Source organism: Chenopodium album, chromosome 24 (assembly GCF_948465745.1).
Source record: "Chenopodium album chromosome 24, dcCheAlbu1.1, whole genome shotgun sequence".
Classification (NCBI taxonomy): domain Eukaryota; kingdom Viridiplantae; phylum Streptophyta; class Magnoliopsida; order Caryophyllales; family Amaranthaceae; genus Chenopodium; species Chenopodium album.
The window spans coordinates 22,887,638-22,906,803 of record NC_137857.1 but is presented as its reverse complement, the minus strand read 5'-3'; the positions used below and the strand labels follow the sequence as shown (position 1 = coordinate 22,906,803).

The following is a 19,166-nucleotide window of genomic DNA, read 5'->3' as shown; positions in this document are numbered from 1 at the left end:
TGAAAATCGAACATAATCAAACATAAAGCAAACATAATCGAAAATCGAACAATATCGCAGCAAACAAAATCATAAGAATTAAAATTGCAACAAACATAATCAAACAAAATCATAGAGTAAATCGAACAAAATCGCAGCAAACATAATCAAACAAAATTGCAGCAAAAAAATCGAAAAATCGCATAAAAATTGAAGCAAAAAATCACTTCAAAAATTGACAAAAATCGCTTAAGAATTTAAAGAACTGAATCATAAGAACTTAATCATAAGAATTGAATTACTTACCTAAGAACAAGAGGAGAGATAAAGTCAAGCTTACGGAGAGAGAGAAGCTGGTAATTTGAGCAGAGTTGAATGCGTGGGTTTTAGGTTTGTGAGGGGTTTATATTTGAACATAAATTTACATTTTTGCCATTACTCTTAGAGTGATCTCAGCTGTTGGATCTTGTTCTATTGAATGGTTGTGATGTATTCTCATATATGATAGAATTTCTCATATAAAGAGCTATTCTCATGGGATCCCTCCCCTATATATATATATATGTATGTATATATGTATGTATATATGTATGTATGTATGTATGTATGTATATATATATATATATATATATATATATATATATATATATATATATATATATATGTATATGTATGTATGTATATGTATGTATGTATATATGTATGTATGTATGTATATGTATGTATGTATATATGTATGTATGTATATAAAGGGGAGTTTTTCCCCGAGTTTTTAGAGAGCCACGTAGGACTTAATTTTCTTAGTGCGCCATGTTGGATTATAAATTTAAGTTGTAACCAATTAAATAAGGGATTATTAATTTATTTTACAATTAAATAATTCAAATGTCACGTAAGCAAAATTGACGAATGAGGTTTTAAAGCTTAAATTAATTAAATACAAAATATTATCTTTTGAAATTATCAATTTTATCTAATATTTTATTTTAATAGAATGACAATTTTAATCACATAAATATAAAAAAATATTTTTAAAAGAATATTAATAAACCATGCATCACACGAACTTCATCTAGTTTCTTAAAAGCAAATCAAAATATTTGCTCTCCGTTGATGTCGAGGTTAGTTTCAAGTTCGATATTATTTGATTATTTGTTTCAAAAATTTGGAATTTGGTGAATTGTTAATATAATTTGAGCAATAAAATTAACGTTATAAAATATTGAATTCCAGAGAAATGAGAATTTTTTCCAAACATTTGATATTGAAAGGGAAATTTTTGGGGTTCAACAAAATTAGTCTGATTGAATTAATTCATACTTCCTCCGTTTCTTTTTACTTGCAACACAATCTTATGGCACGTGTTCTAAGGCCAAGATTATATAATGTATACGGACAAATTATTTAAAGTAATTTTTACAAATAATACTTAACCCTATTCTAATCTTCGTGTTAAAATTATATTGATAAAATTGCTCTTTTATATTCACTACCGCGTACCTAAAAGGTGTGTTGCAAGTTAAAGAAATGGAGGAAGTACATATCTAAAAATTTGACAATTATAGCACCATGACTCCATGAGATTTTAAATTTGATCCCGCTTTTGTTGATATCTCCAACATCAAGAAGCTACTTATTGTTCTTGATCTTGAAAGGCCAAATTTTAATCTCCTTTTTTATGATGTACTGGTAAAAACAATCTCGAAAGGTTTTTTGGGTGGTAAAATTCAAAATTTAAATTTAACTTAAACAAAAGGCCAAGGCACAACACCTTGCAAATGGTAACCTACGGAGCACATCTCGGCTTGCCGTATGGACTGTACTGTGGCTAAAAAGACCAAGGTGTTTAACTTTGCACCTTGGTTCGTCTAGCATCCTGGAAAAACGTTGTGCACTTTCTTAAACTAAGAACCATACATATTATTTTAATCTATTAGGGTATACTAACGAGGGAATTGATTGCTATAACACTATCTGAGCATCTCTTGTTCAACTGTAAAGGAGCTAACAGGATGAAACAAAATTTTCCAGTTTTTCCTCAGAATGTACAGCGACGAAAAAATATAATTGAATATAACTGGTTAACAATTGAGCGCCGAATTTGTTTCATGCTGAAGCTGTGCCAACTTATCAACTGTTTGCGAATTTGCTGTCTTGAGCTAGGTGTTCATCTATCTCGGGAAAAATGGTTATGCTTGCAAATTATTTAAGTAGCAGCATAAAATAAATTTGATTTCAACGTCGCCAAAAACGTCCTTGCTGTTTCTGTTCTTGCATTCGCCTGCAGCATTAAAGATTGTAAGTAAAATAAAAAATTCATAAATGAACTATTAATTTATAGCAAATAACAGAATAATTGTTCAGAATTAGCTAGCAGAAAGCCCATAATACTAAAATAATTGGTCAATGGGGTTGTAAATGAAAGTAAGAACAAATTGCAGCAGGAACAAAAAATGATAGAAAATCGACTTTCACACAGCAAGGAATAGACATAATTACTGAAACAGAGGTGCCAAAAGAGAAGGCCGCAGGATCCTAAACATGGGCCTTCAAAGAACGTATTTTAAGAAACTTGATACTGCTGTCAAAAGAGAAGAAGAAAAAAAAAAAAAAAACTTGATAACGAAATCCAGCTAAAAAAACCTGAGATCCACAACTATTAAAGAGGGCGTCAATAAATGTGAAAAAGCATGCTCAAGGGCAACTCCAACTCTACGTGAAGCCTTAAGCCCAACCCAGTCATGGATCCTAATGGTTACAGAACGGAACAGCACGACAACTAAGCCCTTTCCCCCCCTTAGCTATATAACGAGGGCCAATCCATTCTACATATAGCTTACTAGCTAAGCAGCAAAGTTTAGGTAGCCACCAACTTCTACCTTCTGCTATAACAACAGACATATGACAACTTTATGTATTTTGCAGTTTCAATTAGTCACTAGTCTTCTAATAAAAGTAGTGATATCGTAGCTACAACTTAAACAAATTGATCCTCTTAGTCACTCAGTCAGAAGCACGCAGCATGCATCATATAGATAATGCAATTACAGATATCTTTTTGGCAGAAAATTCCAACGCTGATAGAATAATACTAGTGAAAAACTCAGTTATTAGCAACATGATTTGTCATGAATTATGTTCAAGTGTCATATTCCACAGTTTTCAGATTAACATCTCAGAATTTTTCAAAGACAGGGGAAAAAAAAAAAAAGACTCACATACATGATGCAATAATTACCCAAAAAAAAAAAAAAAAAAAAAAAAAAAAAAAAAAAAAAAAAAACCAAAAACCAAAACTATATCAAAAAAAAAAATTTGATTATAATGACTTAGCTTCAAACTCGATATGAAAATAGGGTTATAATCTAAAGGGAGGTATAAATAATTGAATATCATGGAACTACAAAATTACCAAGTAAATTTTTGTCTAAAAGTATTTTGAAAACACAAACCATTAGTGTCACTTGTCTCCTTCCCCTATGATATTTTGATTTTTTTTTTTTCTTTTCTTTTTTAATCCATTTTAAGTATTGTTGACCAACTCTCATAGTTAACCTATAAGTTTGCCGATTATTTTTGGTTGACAAAAATATTCAAAGCATCACATATATCCATGTATTTTTTTTATTGCTCCCTCTGGATTTTATTACTTGCTCCATTTCTCCACACATGGAGTTTTAGGAGAAATAGTATAATATATTATTTTATGATGGATATGGGGTTGGTTGAAGAATAAAAAAAATTTGAAAAGGTAAAAGTAAGTATAAGTAAAGAGGAGAGAAAATATGAAAAATATTACAATATGATATGAGGGGACCACTAGAGGGGAAGAAAATAATAGAATATTGTTAAGAGTTTTCAAAAAAGAAAATGGAGCAAGTAATTAAATATCCTCAAAGGAAAGTGGAACAAGTAATAAAATATGGAGGGAGTATTAGTTATATATAGCATTAATAATGATTTTTTGATGATAAACAAGTTAAATAATTAACTATGGTAAATTAAATATAAAAATAAAATCTCCCAACACCACTGCCGCCAACCTTTCTCTGTCCTCAATTTAAATTCCCTTTTCTATCTCCACAACCTCTTCCTCCCATGATGGAAAAAAAGCCCACCACCATCACAAACAAAGAATACTTTGCCGGCAGATTGAGGTGTTACTACTTCGGTCATAATCAATCAAACCCATCCTCCACCATATTCTTTATATCAAAAATTTTATTAATCAAGCACAATCTATTCATCATATTTCTGTTTAAGAACTTAACCTTTATATTTCTAAAAATCCAAACTGATTTATCACTTCGTGACCCTCTTAAGCCTTAAACATAGATCTGTCCAAAATTCATTGTATGTAGCTAATGTCGTTTCTTTTATATTTCCCCCTAACTTAATACATAAATGCTCCCCCACCCCCGCCCCCCCCCCCCCCCCCCCCCTCCCTCCCTCCCTTAAGTAATCATACCTCATAAAGTCATAATTAATGCAGTAACACACATTATTATATTTCACAAGTTTTGCTATCAGTAGCCTGTGCAGCACAGGCAAAAAACTAGTTTTCACTAACGGAGCAGAGCTACAGAGGCAATGTCAGGTAGGCAATAACCAATCAACCAGTAATAAATTGGCTATTGTACGGTTTTTTGCGTGTACAAGTGTAAAATAAAGAACAAATACAACACAAAAAGAGGATCTATCGATAGTTTATTCATGTTGTAGGTTCACAAAGTATTCACAAGAAATAGTTATCTAATTATGGAAGGGGTAAAAGGATCATAGTCTGTAATATCTTTTCTCTATATTTTTCAATCATGGCTTAACTAGGGTGTGAATGTCAGACTTCTGTATCAGTCAGCAATTCTTAACATAGATAGTATTTGATTGACTCTGTTTCAGTTTTTTAAGGAATAAGAAAAGAAATAACAATCTCAAATGAGACATGGATCTAATAAATAACAGACGATAAAGACTAACACAAGATGAGTAACTATATCCCATATGACTCTTTTAATTTGATTGGTCCCCTCAACCTCACTTCACTTCCCCCCATCAATTCTTAACATTTGGCGACAAGAATACAACTGTCATCATATTTCTCTCTAGATAACAAAAATTTTCTTCATCTTCAATTTGTTCTTCGAAAGAAAAAAAAAAATTCTTCTTCATTTCTTCTGGTAAACTGATGATTCAAATTTCACTTCAAGGGTTTCAACTGTAAAGCCTAGATTCTAAACTTGGGGTAATGTGGCTAAGAGACAGATCAATCAGATCATTTTGGGTACTTGGAAAGAGGAGTCCAACTTTTATAATCACTGTGTCATGTCCCAGGTTTTGAAGAAAGCCTCAGGCATATACCAATATACGAACCCAGGTCATGTCATGACATCACGTTGTCAAAAGTTGGATCCAAGCGAATGCAGTTCCTAATTGTGAAATTAAAAAAAATATATATCAGTAGCTAGAGACACACACATTTACAAGGTTCATATCCAACCTTTGGTGCTCTTTAGAGCGTTCAATAAACTCCTTCGGAATATCTTTTCCTTTATAGGATGCTAACACCTGGCGGATATCTGATGGTCCACTCCGGGCTACAACTGCAACCAAAAAAGCCAACAATTTAACAAGCTGAAAAACTGACTAGTAAGCAAAGCACACTTAAAAAGATGTTTGACATAGCATAAAGCATACTCACATTCAAGAAATGGAAGAAGATCCAACAGAGTAGTATCATCCACATCATCACTTTTCCATGGCTTGATTTGGACACAATTATCTGGCTGAAGACAGTTCTCTAGGGCATGGCCACTAATATAAATAACCTTTTTAGGATCACGGTTCAGTTTGGAAAGATCCTGCACAATAAATAGAAAATTATAATCCTCCTACAACCTTTATAATAATGTTTACGGTACGGCCATGAAATTTATAAATCATGATAGCCAGTTAGATCAGTCAAGACAAACTTCAGAACTGATAAATGTATATGGCCTTGTGAATGGGAAGATATATTTATCTAACTGGATTTCCCCAAGAATTCCTTTTTAAGATGACATTCAACAATACATTACAAGGCCTACCTCCTCCACTATATAATTATAGGAGAATAATTGTGGTGGAAACGTTAAAGAGATTGCAAAGTCATATGTTAAACAAACAGCATTTCACATATTCACCACATAATTTTTTATTTTATTTATTTATTTATTTATTTTATTTTTTATTTTTTTAGTAAGCAAGAAATTATATTAACTCACCAAAGTAAACCATTACAACCTAGCAGACAAGACAAACAAAAAACAACCCAACAGGGCAGCAACAAAATCAAGGACAGAGAAACCTAGGCACCATCCAGCAAGGAATTGGCCCACTCATGGTCTCTGTCTTTCCATTTTACCTTATCTAAGCTATTAATCCTGCTCCTCACATCATGCTTAATAAGGTTACAAAGTACATCAATTCTAAGGATCCCAGAGTCACATAGAGCTATGTTCCTAGCTTTCCATATATGATAGATGATAGCAGTAAAGATACAAAGCATAATTTCTTTTTTCACCTTCCCTTCATATCTATTCTTCCACTCTTTCCAGCACATAAGGGCATTATTCCCTTGCAAAACACTAACACCAGTCCATTGACATACCATAAGATAACACTGGTCGGTATAGTCACAGTTGAAGAAGAGATGGCTCACAGTCTCAGACTGATTGCCACAAAATAAGCCAATATCAAAAGCACTAATACCAAAACGAGAAAGCATGTCTCTAGTTTAAAGCTTTTCTAGCGCCACCAACCAAGGGATAAAAGAAAGTAAAGGAAGCCTACAAGAATCAGATTAACAAAAAATAATAAAATACGAAGCAGCTAGTTTATTTTATGGTTTAGAATAAGAGATTAGGAAGGAGAAAGTTTTAGTTCATTTTATATTTTTTATTAAAGAAAAGGGGTTAGAAGAATACAAACATACTGAGTTTCAATGTTCTGTTATAAACCACTCATCAGGTTGGAAAATTATTAAAATTAATTTGTAAATGGGAAAGCTATATTGGCTTAATTAAAGCACACAAAACATTACAAGAATGACCTATGATTCTTGTCAAAACATAAAATAAAATGAATGACCTATGATGTACTGGAGATATGAAATCTGATCAATTGAGTTAACTCAAAGATCTTACAATAATTCAAGTCAAGGAAACAATCGGATGGTAATTATGAAGCAGAAGTTTGGAAAAGGTCAATGAAAGATGGAGAGAGGTAGAGGAGCAAAACTCGACAAGACGAAAAGTGCAAGGGAAAAAAAAAAAGGAAAGACAGAAAGTAAGGGAGGGGGGGGGGGGGGGACTAAGTGACACAACTTTATCTACTTCAGCTACATTGATGGGACTTGCCGAGCATTTATAGGGAGACAATTTCCAAAATAGTGTGGAACATGGAGCCCTGGACACACCAAATTGCCCCTTATCTCACCACCAAACCCCCCCCCCCCAGGCCCCAACCCCCCACCAAAACAAAAAAAAAAAATTTAAATAAGCCTAGACAAAGTTATCAAAATCGAATACTACTTTGGATCGAAAAGGGCTTTCATAATCAAATCGTAAGGTTCTACGGACATGCATTATTAAGACGTCATACTCAAATTTTATTTAATATACTACCTCCGGTCCACATTAGTTGCAACTTTGGGGGAGGGGGGGGTTGCGGAAGCCGAGGCAAAAGATCATAACCATGATTAATGAAAGATAAGGGTATATGCTTAAGTTTTAATCAAACCTAAAAAAAAAAAAAAAAACAAATTCAACTAAATTTATATTAAGTTACCCACCACCACCGGCACCACCTTGTTGTACAGAAACCACCCACCGGCCACCACCACCTACCACCGAACCCAGCAACAACGACCCTCGAACCCACCAACCACCAAACCCGACGAGTCTAGAAACCACCGAACCCATCAACCACCTAACCCAGCACCGACGAACCACACCAAACCCACCAATGATCTGGAACCACACCAAACCCACCAACAAGCCGCAATAACCTCCCACCTACCACCAAACCCACGAACCCAAAGATCCACAAACCCAAGAACCACCAAACCCAACAGTCGATTTCCTAGCATCGCCACCGGAAGAGAGAACACTCGCACGAAGTCTACCGAATTATCGCCAGAAAAATCCTTCGAATTCACGCTCAATTCTTCGCTGTCAAACTCTAAAACTCGCCGGAAATCGCCGCTAAAATCGCCGCTGAAATCTGATGAAATCGCCGCTAAAATTAAGCGACAAGTTGAAGGAGGAGAGAGGAAAAAATGGGGATGAGGAAGAGGATGTAGAAATTTGATGAATAATGGTGATGAGGAGGAAGATGAAGGAGGATGAAGGTGGCTGAAATTTCCCTAAAGGTGGCTGATTAGATGGAAAGGGGTTGATTTTGGTGAAAACAGTTAACTTAATTAATGTTAGGGTTTAAGCTAATTAGATAAAATCAGATTTTTAATTAGGGTGTTTTAAAATTAAAGTAAGGGTAAAATGGTAATTTTACCACTAAAAAGGGAAAGAAATGGGAAAGTTGCAAGTAATGTGGACCGTAGTTACAAGTAATGTGGACCGGAGGTAGTATTTAAATTATAAGTTACAAGCCTAATAATTGAAAGAAAATGGTTATTTACCCACTAAACAACTAATAATTAACAATTTAGATTCGTAAATAACTTTATTGTTTTCAACTTGTAAGGTTTTCGTTAGTTAATATACATAGTAGAATCGTAAATCGAATCGTATGGACATTTATGAATCATAAAGTCGTAAGATTCTAAGACTTAAATCAAAATGTTAATAACTATGAGTCTAGCATTGCTTATGAAGCAGGGACGAGCAGAGTGAGAGAGAGAAAGAAAGGGCGACATATAAACTTATGAAATATGAAACTAAAACACTCCCCTTTAACATGGCAGTGAGCAAATCTTAGGTTTTATTTTTTTAAAAAAAAAATTTATTAACGCTCATTCTAGATATTATTCCATGTAAAAATGTGATGCTTTAAGCCCTAATCTTACTAGCATCAACTTTTTTTGTTTTACTTCGGAATATTTGATTTAATAATCCGACCTTTGCACGATGTTATTTTATTAATCCTACCTTTTGATTATTCCATAATAATGCAAGCTTTGGGGGATGTTCTATTTTATTAGGCTAAGGTGACCTGCTACATGTTCCTTGGTAATTTTTTTTCTTTTTTCATTTTCAATTTTTTTAACAAAAAAAAGGAATTTTAAAATAAATAAATAAAATCAAACCCAATTACTAACAAGCCACCCCCGAAACCCTCTCCTCTTCCTTTGCCACCCCCCCCCCCCCCCTCTTGGCCCATCATATACTTTCCCGACCACCCCACCCTCCTGGCGCCCCTTCCCCTCTCTTTCCCAAGAATCCGACCACTACCGGCCCGCCTCTATCCTCTACACCCCAAGCCCTCCCTTCCCCATGAACCAAACCACCCCCAAAACCCCTTTGCAACCCCGACCACAGCCAACCCCTGAAAGCTGTAATCGACAAAACCCAAACCCATTCCCCAAATCATGGTAGCATTCTATGTTGCACGGAAACGGATACGGGGACAAAAACGGGTACGGGTACGGGGACAGGATACGGCAAAATCAAAATTCCAAAAAACGGGTACGGGCATAATTTTTTTTAGCAAAATATAGATAAATCCATAAATGTTTCAAAAACAAAAATAATTAATCTATACAACACAAATTAAAAGAAAAACAAAACACGAAGTCACCAGCTTAGAACCTACAAGCTACAGACCTACTGCCTGCTACAGGGGCAATTTACAACTTAAAAAAGGGGGAAAAAATGATTAATAAAATTAATCACATAACCAATAAAAGAAAAAATTAAACAAAAAAAAAAAAAAAAAGGACTTTACAGCTCAAGAATCGAAGACAGGGAAAGTGAGAACTGAAAAGTTAAAAAATTAAAAAATTAAAAAATTAAAAAAAATCATGAACAATAGAAGTACAAGTAGAAGGTAGAACTTCTGAACTTCCAGCTAAATGGGAAGCTTCGCCGGTCTCCGGAATCGGAGTGGGTCGCAGGTGGTCTCCGGTCACCGGTGTCGGCTGACCTGCTTCCTTCTACCCTCCTCCAATTTTAGGGTTCAGTTTAATCATGAATCAGGTAAGTTTAAAGGGTTTTTTTTTAATGGGCTGGGCTTGATTTGCTTTGGGGACGTCAAAATCTTGACCAAACGTCCCTGAAACGTCCCCAAAACTACCATCAGCTGTGTCCAAAAAGCCATGCCGTACCCAAAACTAAGGGGACGCCTTGGGGACGTATCTGAGCTGTACCCGTACCCGATACGTCCCCAGTTCGGGAAACGGCCAAAGACTGCCGTACCCGTGCATCACTGGTAGCATTAGAGGGGGTGCTAATTGTGGCGGCTTTAGGGGGAGGGGTTTTGGGGCTGCCGATTTCAGGGGTTTGTGGGTTGCCGATTTTAGGTGGGTGGCGGGGGGAGAGGATGGGGTGTTCGGAAGAGTCAAGGGAAGGGGGAAGGGAGGGGCGGTCGGAAACAGAGAGGAAAGAGGTGGCCGCAAAGTGAGGGAAAGGGGAGGAGAGGGGCGATTGGCTAGGTGCGGTGGTGGAAAGATGGCGGAGAGAGAAAGAGGAAGGGGCAGGATGCGGAGGTTGGCTGGAAAGGGAAGTGGGGACGGGAAGGGACAGTGGCCTGCCCTGAAAGTAGGGAGAAGGGAAAGGGAAGAAGAAGAAGAAGAAAGGGGGAAAATGTTTTTTTTAAAAAAATATATTGAAAAATAATTCTTGGACGAATGAAAATGCGACACGTGACAGAGGACTTGATGTTGTAGGTTAAGTGACCTGCTTGGCCTAATAAATTAAAACACCCCCCAAAATTTCGATCATTGTGAAATAATCAAAAGGTGGGATCAATAAAATAAGATAGCACAAATGTCGGATTATTCAAATCAGATTTTCCTTTTACTTTTGTAACCTTCCCTGGTAGTCTAATCCAATCATTCATGCCTAGAAAACTTGTCGTAGTAAAATATTATTCAGAAATTTTGGTTAAGGTAAATGAGAATCGTTTCACAATTTGAGGTATAGATTTCATGACGGGGTTCTAAAGTAGCATCCCCAAAAACCATAACATCTTCGGCCTAATATCAGGAATAATGGGTTTCCATGTTCCCCACAATTGAGAGTGTCCCAACTAGAGTTAAAGAGATGGATGACTAAGGCATTATTATGATCTAACCATGTTTTCCAAAAATAAGCAAACGACAGCAAACCCATAGCGACCATTGCTACAATACCTAGATCTTGGTTTTAAAAAGCGCGCTCGCGCGCCTCGCTCCAAGGGAAATGGGCTTTAGCTCGGCGAGGCATAGTCACCTACAGAAGGTGTGCGCCTCAAATCGCCTTTGGTAAGGTGCGCCTTTGCGCCTCAAGGAAAATAACTAAGATTTAAGTTATAAATTGAAAAATGGTGGACATTTTTTCAAATTCAGACTACCTTAGCTTTACATATATCATTATTTAATTTATTATGAATCTTTTTAATTGGTATCAAGTACAATCAAAGTAAAAAGTAATTTGAAATAAATGTATAAATACATGCGCCTTGCATACAAAAGGCGAGCGCCATCGCCTTGCGCCTCGCTCCTAGGCTGCAAGGACCATTTGCGCCTTGTGCCTTTTAAAACTAAGACATAGATTCATGATTAAGGAGACAAAATGAAAGCCAAACATCTAACAAAAAAATTCAATACGTTGTCAACAATAACAGGAGGGGGATGGGAAGGGAGGAGTAGAGAAGAAAGACATATGTTATTTTCAATTTGGAAATAGAAATGTATAAAAGACAACTGACATTAAGCAAGTGACAAAAGCAGAATTATACCTTTAGAACAACAAACATGTGAGAATAATTAAATAAAGATAGATGACAAGGTAGGTAGCCAAAACAAAATGAGGTGTGCCGATTATACTTTATGTTAAAAAGAGGAAACCAGAAACCCTCTCATTAAGATAACGTCAAGGTGATGCAAGCACAAGGTATACAACACAATACTACTAAGTTACACTGTTCATGGTTGAATAGAAATTTGTTCAACCAAACCCTTTTCAACCATAAAAAATTATTAAATTTAAAGATAGCCCTAGTTGATTCAAATTGAAAAATAGCTCCACCTTGTATAGAAAGGAGCAAAAGTAGGTAGATTTCTCTTCTTGAAAATGACATGGATATCAAATTTTAAATTTGATTTAAACCAGAAAGGCAGAAACAAGATGGTCTATTGAATTTTATTTTACTTTTTTTCAGCAATTGATAAATTCAAAGGTTGAGTGCATGATTTAAAGAACAAGTGCTATTAGATAGAACCCTACCCTATAATGTTTTCCATCCTCATATCTTGTCGCAGCCCTAGATAACCGATGAGCTATGCAGTGCTTCTCGTCTAATCTGTCAAGAACAGGGTCCACATACTGCACATGCCAGATACAAGCCAATATCAAGAACGATTCTCTAATAAAATCAGGGAAGTAGCCACGAAACAACAGAGAAAAAAAAAAATTACCATTGACAAGTTGTCAGAATACACAACAATTTCGAAATATTGTGCTAGGTGCTCAAGAAAGGCATCAACACCTGGCCTCTTAAAAGTCCTCCAGCCCCTTTCACGCTGCAAAGAATACAAAGAAAAGAGAAAAAGTTGCTTAGTTCAGGCATTATTTAGAAAGACGCAATTTTCATTTCGTTCCACCAAAAGCTAAGAATGAAGCAATGAGATATTTCCATCTATAACTACAAAAAAAAAAACGCTCATTAATAATATTTATTCAATAGAATACATAAGCTCAACTAAAATATAACATCTATACACATAATATAATTTAATTGGAATACAACTACCGAGAATAAAATTTCAAGTGGCCAAAAGCCAAAGAATAAATCTTACTTACATAAGACAGATAAATTGACACATTGCACTAACATCATACTATTCTTTATAATTTCCTTTTATTAGCCCCAAGGAGCAACGGATGGAGAAAAAGCAGGTTAGAAAATATTACTTCCTCTGTCCCTTTTTATTTGACAAGTTTTTTACTTGTGAAATTATTCACAAAGTCTACTTTGACTACCTTCGGTGATCAATAGTTTTGTGGGATCTTGTTGGAATCGTCTCAATGTATACTTTTATATTATCAACTTCCTATAATTTAAAATTATTGATAATTAGAGATATTAATCGTTGAATTTGTGCTCTGGAAAAAGTGATAGAAGTATGACTAAAACAGAACAAAGTAAGTACTTCCTCTGCTTTCATTTAGTTACACCGGTATGACTTTTGCACTATTCACATGCTTTGATCCAAGTGCATGGAACTTAGTGGAGGAGGTCGAAGAAGCACCGCATGTTGTAACCCAAAGCCATGCTAAGCTCCTCGGTGATCATCTCTCTGAGTTGACCATCATCATGGTTGAATGATCCTTTTATGTAGTTTAAAATAAAGTCCCATGGGTTCTAATTGTTGGCCAAGAAAGAGAGCTTAATTTAAAGAAGGTCATTGATAGTCAAGCGAAATTATCGCTCCCCCCTATGCGCCCACTAGGTGTTTTGGAGTCTAGCACAATAGCGAGGAGCAACTTGATAGGTGGAGCGCCTAATCCTACTCCCTAGAACGTCCGCTCCAACACCCCTTTTCCGCATCGGCTTTTGATTCCTTTGTTCCTTCATTTTTACTTTCTTTTATCTTGGAAATTTATCTTGTAATCCTAGCCTTGTAATATAAGAACTCTGGGTTTGTTTTGATGCCCTCTAAAAGAGTACGTGTTTTTAGATCTCTCTCCTTAATCTTAGTGATTATTTGTGACCTTTGTTATTACTCCTTTGTTTTTTTTATAATTACCTTAATCATAGCTTTACTTGGTGTTGGTATTGATTAAGAACCCTTATTTTAAAAATCTTGGTGATTGTTAATATAAGTTGAGCTTATGTTATTGCATTGATCTATTGTTTGATGTTGTTCCCCTCTTTTATTGGTTATTTCGTATCACACTCTGCTTTGACTCTCTATATTGATTAATCCGTAAGAAAAAAATACAATTATGTCGGATTTTGTTAAATTTGCCTCAATTTTGACATATTTATAGCAAGAAGTACAAGGGGTTGATATTACGTAGTGGCATATCTGAAATGAAATGTTGCAACTAATATAAAACAAAGAAAGTTGTTTAATAAGGTCGCCAAGAAAGCTTGCCTGCACTAGCCAATAGAATTCAACTCAATTTCAGGTGTGCATCAATTTTAGGTCTTACCTTCCAATCAGAATATACTAAAGTCTCGTTCAGATCCACAACAAGTGTAAATACATGTTGCATTCCAGGTGGCAAATCAGGAAGTAGCTTATCAGACAACGGTTCAGTGAAACCCTGTCATAAAGTAACCCAAAAAAAAAAAAAAAAAAAAAAAAAAAAAAAAAAAATCAACAAATATTATCAAAGCAGAGTTCAAATTAGAATGATAGGAGTTATATTTGGATTTCATAGTTGCTTACTCGAACTTGATCCTCAATAGATCTCCTCCAATCTAAGTAGAGTTCAATTGCTTTAGCAGGCACTAACATAACAAACAAGATAGAAGCTTATAATTATTATTATAATAATAAAAGTCTGATAAGAAAAATTGCAAAATTACACACATTACCTTTAATATATTTCAAAGGAAAACTCTCTCTCTCTCTTCAATTCAAAAGATCACTGGTCACCATATCTATTATACGCTAGAAAGTCCAATATGTGATACATCCTGTCCTCGACTTATGAAACACACAAGGTAATTGTGGAAACAAATATAGTTTTGAGGATATGGGCAAGATTATAGTGTGGGTCCTGTGGGATAATAAGAATCTCAAGTACATTTATTTTTTATTATGACAACACTATAATATTACCAGTATTATATGATTTCTATTTTTAATTACAATGTAGTATTCCTGTCTCATTCTTGTGTACTTGATCATTTCTATGAAACAATTAGGGTCTGCCAAATCCGGTTACTTTTTCACAGGTCAAGCTCCATACTTTATGAGATTTGTGACTTCCACCCTATTAGCTGATGGCATTACAGTAGAGCTTTTCAAAAAAAAAAAAAAAAAACAGATCCATTGATATGATCACTGATTTTACCTCTTGACTCACAAGAAATAGCAATTAAAATGGTCACAATTGAACCAAGATAGCATAATTTATGGTTAACATCGGCCACAAAAAACTGGTATTAGCTATCATAGTAATGGTGCATGACAAGGCTTCTTATTCCAACTTTATTACTATCCTACATCAACTAAGTGCTTGTTTGGTTGCACCAAATTTCCATGGGAACTCAAAATTCCTAGGAAATTCATCTTTGCTATGTTGTTTGATTGACCAAAAAGCACATAGTGGAGGAATTTGGATTTCCATAGGAGTTAGGCAGTCCCACATAATGTAGCATTTTACTCACCCAGTCCTCCCTAGGTCATTCAAAGTTCCTAGCAAATGTCATTTCCCTAGTCTCATCCAAACACATTTCAGCTAATTCCTAGGAAATAGATAAGGGAAGTTAATTCCCATGACTTGTACATTACCATGGGAAATTAATTCCTATTGCAACAAAACAAACACTAAGTGTGGCATGGCCCATGGGTAAGACATGGGTACGTGGAGGATTGGCAAGGTAGGTAAAGTATCCCAGTAACATAGAAATTGGTTTCAATAGCTTAGAGGATAATTTATTTGACATTTCCTTAAGCCCTTAATCTAGTATAAATTATCACACTCATTTGATAATATGTAATATCACCAAAAAAAAAAAAAAAAAAAAAAAAAAAAAAAAAAAAACATTAATTTTTCCCTACAAAAAAAAGAACAATCCAATAAAAAAAATTGGAAAAAAGAGAAAAGAAATATACCAACCACAGCAGCGTAATGCCCCAAAGCTTGAAATTTCTACACAAGAACACATATTGAAGTTTCATCAGACCAGCGTTGACATCATTAATGATCATGTAACAAGTGTTGTAAACAGTGACTAGAAAAGATAGGATACTGAGAAAAGATCTTAAATTTTTAACCCCATAAGGATAAACGTCAAAAACACAAAGACCAGTATCCTGTATTCCAACTCTCCTACTTCAGCAACATCGCCTCAGTTAACCACACATTATCTTCCCACAAAAAAACCATGTTATATGTTGGACATAACTGAAGTAATACCATGAAACTATAAAGAATCTAGAAAGCAACAGTAAGCCAGTACTCACGTTGATAAAAGATGCGTCATCTTCAATGTGATGTTTTGCAGAAGCTCGGAATGCTTTTGTTTTCTCATCTACTTCCTCTACTGAGTATGCTGCAAACAAAACTACCATAAATTCTGTATATTTTACAGGACACTTATCTATCACACTAAAGTTTACTTTTTATGAAAATTTAATGAATAAAAAATCCATACTTTTAACAGTATAAGTTTGATAACACTTACATCCCATATGAGCTTGCTAAATGCATTTAGCTCATCACCATACACAATAAATGAACAATATTTCAAAACAAAAAAATAATAATAATAAAAAAGGTGTTCTCACTGATTTTCTTGTTTACACCTTAGATTTACACAATCTCGTTACTCAACATTACAATCTGTGGAATTTGGCAGTGTCATGACCATAGATGAAATCATCCTAAGTATCATCAATTCATCGGCCATACAAGAGCTAGAATTTAAAAATAACATATTCCGCATTCTAGCTATATCGAACTATCATTTCCTTGCAGCAAACAGTTGTTTATACATCCATGTTCAATAAAAAAAATAAAAAAACATTCTCGAAATTCAAGACTCCATCAATTCAACAAACAAACACGACCTCAAACTACTCCAACAACGCGTAAACTAAACCAAACAGCTAACTATTTTATTCAATGGAGCAAACCCTATTCAACGGCAAAACCGGGTGAGTGAGGGAGGAAGTTAGTAGTAAAGCACAGGCTATACAACACCAGACCAACCACCCCAAAATCGCCGGACTTCCGTACTTCTTCCAGTAATGCAACCTTAATAAGTACCAGCTGTGCATTTACCAAGCAATTCAATTGGCAAAACCGCAACACCAACATAAATCAACAAAAAGTGAACGAAATATCAAATCAAATAACACAATAATTATTCACAATTAAAATAAAAAAAAAAACTTCCTCAGTTTCAAATTATTTGACTTATCTTAAATATACAAAACCGCATTAACGAATCTAAAAATAGATATTGTGAATGGTGTCAAAAGTCAAAACGGACAACTAATTTGAAAAGCGAAAGAATAAAATAACAAAAGTATCATCGGAAAAAGAGCAATTGACGAGAGCGAACCGTAAGTGGCATAGCCAATAGAAGCAGCAGCCCCAGTAATGGCGGCAGTAAGGCCGAATTTGAGGGCGGTGAAAAAAGCGTTGGAATTTTTCGGCGGAGAAGATGGAGGAACTTGGTTAGGTTGAGAAGAAGCAGACGATAAAGGTGGTTCCTTGGGAAGATTTGTGCAAAGGAATCTTTGGGAGATAATGGTGTTAAGGTTTTTGGTATGGCTGTTAATGGCGGATGATTTTGAGAGTCGAGATCGAAGTATAGAGAACGACATTATTGTAACTTTGTAAGTGGTGTTTGGGAAAATTTCAGAGGGGTTTTGCAGTAGGGCTTTTCGGAGAGGGAGAGAATAAACGTATAATGTTATTCTCAAAATTATTTCACTTCAAAAAAAAAAAAAAAAATTCAATTCATTAAAAATAATCTTAGTTAAGTAAAAATGTAATTATAAAAAATTATTGATTTTCAAATCAATAAAAATAATATTAATTCTTCAAATATAATTTCAGTATAGTAAAAATAATTTAAGTTTAGCAAAACAATTTCAGTTTCCTAAGAATTACTTCCTCCGTTCTTTTTAACTTGACCCGCTTTGACTTTTACACTATTCACCACCCCTCATTTGACCGTATTTTCTATTTTGTAAACATTATGTAAGGAAGAACATATTCATGCGAGATATTTTGAATTCATCTTAATAAGTACTACCATAATATATAACTTTGATAATTTTTACTTATAGAGAGTTAACATTATTGATTGTTAAAGTTTTGTATCGGCAAGCGTGATAAAGAAACAGGTTAAGTAAAAAAAACAGAGGAAGTATTTAGGGTAATTTTACCCATTTCACGTGGCCTAGTAAGAGGGCAACACATGTCACCCAAGGGTTAGTCCAAATGAGGTGTTCCAAACGGAGGGTTGTGAGACAAATAAATTATGTCTCACAAGGGCAATGTAGGCATTTCAGACGTCATTTTAGAGATGTCTCATTGAGCTCTTAAATCATACCATTGGAACTTCAGTGGTACAAAATACACTCCCAGTGGTATAAAATATAGTCTTAGTGGTACTCAAAAAGATTCAACTAGAGTTTCAGTTGAACAAAATATAGACTCAATGGTAGTGGTCCTGTCAAATTTTTGTCCGTTTTGCACATGAAGTGGAGCCCACACTACCTTTTTCACTCTTCCTATCTCTCTCCACATTTCTCTCTCTTCATTGTACCTTTTTAATTTTTTAATAGTTGTGAGACATTTTGTTTTGTCTCACAACACTCCCTTTTTACTTCCTCTAGTCCAAATTGGACCAATCTCGGCCTCACACGTGGCACCCCAAGGGAAGGGGAGAAAAGGCGGCCTTTAAGGGCCCAAATCTCGAGAAAGTTGCAATGCGGCGCAGCCCACCTAAATTAGGTCATAATGACCTAATTAAAGGCACGTTTTCCAATGACTAGGGGTGAGCAAACCGGGTACTCGGTCAAAATTTTAGGACCTGGACTGTAAAACCCCAATAATTCTCTCTTAAAAACCTGTGAGAAACCTGTATATAACCTGAACAAATTCAAGAGAATTACTGGTGTGCTACCGCCACGTGTTCAAACGTTAAGGCTATTGTAGGCGTCGTTTGAAGTGCGCCTACGTTAAGCATGGTGTGAATATGCTTGGCACTCATAGGAAGTGGGAATTGACATTACGATTAGGGACAACGATTAGGGACAAGTAAAGTAGGGAGCCGCCAACAAGTTTTTAAGGAACTTG

General features: G+C 35.1%; 1 protein-coding gene across 1 annotated transcript; it reads right to left on the bottom strand.

Annotated features, from left to right (window-relative positions):
• Positions 1–1,705: 1,705 nt before the first annotated feature.
• Positions 1,706–17,970, bottom strand: LOC145610403 (mitochondrial import inner membrane translocase subunit TIM50-like). The gene is made up of 10 exons (XM_081665748.1): positions 17,419–17,970; positions 16,316–16,404; positions 15,965–16,001; positions 14,570–14,631; positions 14,331–14,444; positions 12,590–12,694; positions 12,399–12,497; positions 5,678–5,837; positions 5,477–5,579; positions 1,706–2,260 (listed from the first exon to the last, which is right to left on the bottom strand). The coding sequence occupies exons 1-10, from the start codon at positions 17,681–17,683 to the stop codon at positions 2,215–2,217; spliced, it is 1,080 nt and encodes a 359-aa protein (XP_081521874.1). The 5' UTR covers positions 17,684–17,970; the 3' UTR covers positions 1,706–2,214.
• Positions 17,971–19,166: the final 1,196 nt, after the last annotated feature.